Source organism: Gossypium hirsutum, chromosome A01 (genome assembly GCF_007990345.1).
Source record: "Gossypium hirsutum isolate 1008001.06 chromosome A01, Gossypium_hirsutum_v2.1, whole genome shotgun sequence".
NCBI classification, from domain to species: Eukaryota; Viridiplantae; Streptophyta; class Magnoliopsida; order Malvales; family Malvaceae; genus Gossypium; species Gossypium hirsutum.
In genome coordinates, this window is record NC_053424.1 from 21,201,625 (window position 1) to 21,204,966 (window position 3,342).

At 37.1% G+C, this 3,342-nt stretch overlaps 1 protein-coding gene across 1 annotated transcript; it reads right to left on the minus strand.

The window, feature by feature from the left end:
- Nucleotides 1–1,732: 1,732 nt before the first annotated feature.
- On the minus strand, nucleotides 1,733–3,342 carry LOC107917377 (uncharacterized). Its single transcript, XM_016846736.1, has 3 exons — nucleotides 3,013–3,342; nucleotides 2,118–2,304; nucleotides 1,733–1,884 (listed from the first exon to the last, which is right to left on the minus strand). Exons 1-3 carry the CDS (start codon nucleotides 3,340–3,342, stop codon nucleotides 1,733–1,735), a joined length of 669 nt encoding a protein of 222 aa, XP_016702225.1.

Sequence of the window (3,342 nt, forward strand, 5' to 3'; positions counted from 1 at the left end):
CACTTTTGTTTAACGTCGTTAGCTCGACGACCTAGAAATTTATTTAATCGACTCTTCGAGAATTAATTCATCAACCATGTGAACTTGAAAATTTTCATAGAAAGGCTTTAATCGCTTTCTGTTGACCTTGAAAATTGTTCCAGACTCTTCACTTTTAACCTTGACTACACCATGTAGAAACACGTGAGTAATAACAAAAGCTCCTAACCACTTAGTTCGAAGCTTACCTGCAAAAACTCTTAATGTAGGGTCATAAAGTAATACTTTTTATCCTATTGAAAATTTTTTACGAGTTATCTTCTGATCATGGTATGCCTTGATTTTATACTTATAAATTTGGGCACTTTCATACGCTTTTCATCGAATTTGCTCAAGTTCCTGAATATGTAACTTACGATACTTACCTGCAGCTTCCAACTCCATGTTGCATTGCTTAACCACCCAAAACACTTTATGTTCTAGTTCAACAGGAAGATGACACGGTTTACCAAAAATTAGTCGATAAGGAGACATACATATGGGTCCTTTGTAAGTTGTACGGTACGTCCACGGTGCATCATTTAGTCACAAACTCCAATCTTTCCTATTTGGCTTAACGGTCTTCTCCAAAGTTAGCTTGATTTCTCGATTCAACACTTCTGCTTGATAGTTTGATTGAGGGTGATAACCGTAGCAACTCTTGCATCACCCCGTATTTTTTGAAAGTGTGTGGAGTACCTTATTACAAAAATATGTTCCCCGATCGCTGAGTAATGCTCACGGTGTGCCAAATCTGGAAAAAATATAACTTTTTAGAAAACTGACTACCGTTTTGGTATCAGCATGATGAGTGGCTTTTGCTTCCACCCAGTTTGACACATAGCCAATAGCAAGTAAAATATAAACATTACCGTATAATGAGAAAAAAGGTCCTATAAAATCAATGCCCTATATATCAAATATTTCACAGATATGTATAGTGGTTAGAGGCATTTCATTTTTTTGGCTCAAGTTTCCTACCTTTTGACACTTTTTGAATGTTTTATAGAACAAATATGCGTCTCAAAAAATATGTGGCCAATATAGTCCACATTCAAGTACTTTATGCATAGTTCGTTTAGGGTCAAAATGTCCACCACATGCGTAAGAATGATAAAAAGATAGAATCGATTTTACTTGAGTTTCTGCAATACATCGTCCAATTACCTTATTGGAATAGTACTTTCAAAGGTAGGGGTCGTCCCAAACATAGTATTGCGATTCACGTCTGATCTTATCTTTTTCATATCGCGTTAAGTTAGAAGTGACTATACCTGTAGCAAGGTAATTCACCATGTTTGCGTACTAAGGAAAAATTGTCTCAGTAGCAAGCAGACTTTTATTCGAAAAATCATCTTTAAGTGGCGTGACATCTTTCGATGGAGGTATTCGGCTCAGATGTTCAGCTACCAAATATTTGCGTCCTTTCTTATCTTTTATTTTGAGATCGAACTCTTGCAAAAGTAATATCTGTATGATTAGAAAAAACAACAATTTTAGTCCCTAATAAATATGAACGAAAATTTTCCAAAGCAAAGACTATAGCTAGAAACTCTTTTTCAGTAATTGAGTAATTACTTTGGGCAACATCCAAGGTCATAGATGTATAGGAGATAACCTATGGTTCTTTCTCGATTCTTTTCCCAAGGATTACTCCTATGCTATGGTCACTTCCATCGCACATTATTTCTAAAGGATAATTCAAATTTGGTGGTTAAACGATGGATGCCAAAATGAGCTTATGTTTGAGCGTGTCGAACGCATCCCTGTATGATTGGTCAAACTTGAACTCCTTGTCCTTCTGTAAGAGATTACAAAGCGGTTGCACAATTTTTGAAAAGTTTTTAATGAACCGCCTGTAGAAACCTGCATGACCAAGGAAAGAACGAATCTCCCTCACAGTTGTGGGGTATGACAGTGAGTTAATGATGTCAATTTTGCTTTATCAACAGAAATTCCCTCAGCAAAAATGATATGACCTAGGACTAATCCTTTATCCACCATAAAATGGCATTTCTCAAACTTTAGAACAAGATTAAATTCTAAGCATCTTTCCAAAATTTTTGCAAGATTTGACAAACACACATAAAAAGACTCACCATACACAGTAAAGTCATCCATCAACACCTCAATTATTTTCTCGACGTAGTCGGAAAATATACTTACCATACATATTTGAAACGTGGCTAGTGCATTGTAAAGTTCGAACGACATCTGTCTATAAGTGGACGTGCTAAATGGATATGTAAACATCTTCTTCTCTTGATCATTCGGTGCCACTGGAATCTGGAAAAACCCTGAGTAACCATCAAGATAACAATAATGAGATTTCTTAGATGTTCTAACATCTGGTCAATAAAAGGAAATGGAAAATGATCTTTCTGATTCAAGAAGTTCAACTTCCTGTAATCAATGCAAACTCCCCACTAGTTTTGGATCCGAGTGGGAACCATCTCACCTGCCAAATTCTCAATTATGGTTACGCTAGTTTTTTTGGGTACTACATGGACTGAGCTGACCCAATTACTGTCAGAAATGGGATAGATCATCCCAGCATCAAGTAAATTTTGAACTTCTTTCCTTACCACTTCCATTATGGGCGGGTTCAGACGCCTTTGAGCCTCTCTTTTGGGAATAACATTATCTATAATTTAAATTTTATGCATGCAAGTCGAGAGGCTCAACCCCTTAATGTTGACTACCGTCTATCCAATTACCTCTTTATAATCTCTAAGAACTCGTACCGAGTTTTCCTCTTCTACCTTTGAGAGTTTACTCGAGACTATTATTGTTAAGGTATTTCCTTTACCTAGTGGAGAAAATATTTTCCCCCACACTTACCTTTTCATTGCCCACGAGTTTCCTCTTACTCCTGCATAATTATTTTAAGAATTTTGCATATCGTGGAATCTGCTTAATCGCATCAATAAGAGGTATGTTGATTTTTACCTTTCGAAAGTTGTCGAGGATCTTCTTAGGTATGTTGATTTTTACCTTTCGAAAGTTGTCGAGTATCTTCTTCTCTTTTCGCTCCTTCTTGCATTGGACAAGTTTTCCAAGAAACAGAGGTGGTACTGCAAATGATTTTTGTGGTGCTGTCTCTACTGGATCCTTTATGTCAAGTTTCTCCTTATCTCGACTAGTGTTGTGGGCACAACTTGTGCCAGGTACGAGCTCCAAAACCTTTCCACTCATCAATGTCATAGCACTTGCATTGTGTCGAGGGTTTGACTCAGTTTGGGATGAAAGTTTACCTTGGGACTCCAAGCAGCTAACCGCGAACGCAAGCTTACTCACTTGCTTATCCAACTCCTGCAATTGCAT

What these genes read in the sequence shown, in the direction of transcription:
- LOC107917377 (XM_016846736.1), bottom strand. Translation starts at nt 3,342, where the DNA reads ATGCAATTGCAGGAGTTGGATAAGCAAGTGAGTAAGCTTGCGTTCGCG. An exon ending in TACTCGACAACTTTCGAAAG is followed by an intron (nt 2,305 to 3,012) that starts GTAAAAATCAAC and finishes GGGTTTTTCCAG; the next exon opens with ATTCCAGTGGCACCGAATGA. An exon ending in GGATGACTTTACTGTGTATG is followed by an intron (nt 1,885 to 2,117) that starts GTGAGTCTTTTT and finishes TTGGTCATGCAG; the next exon opens with GTTTCTACAGGCGGTTCATT.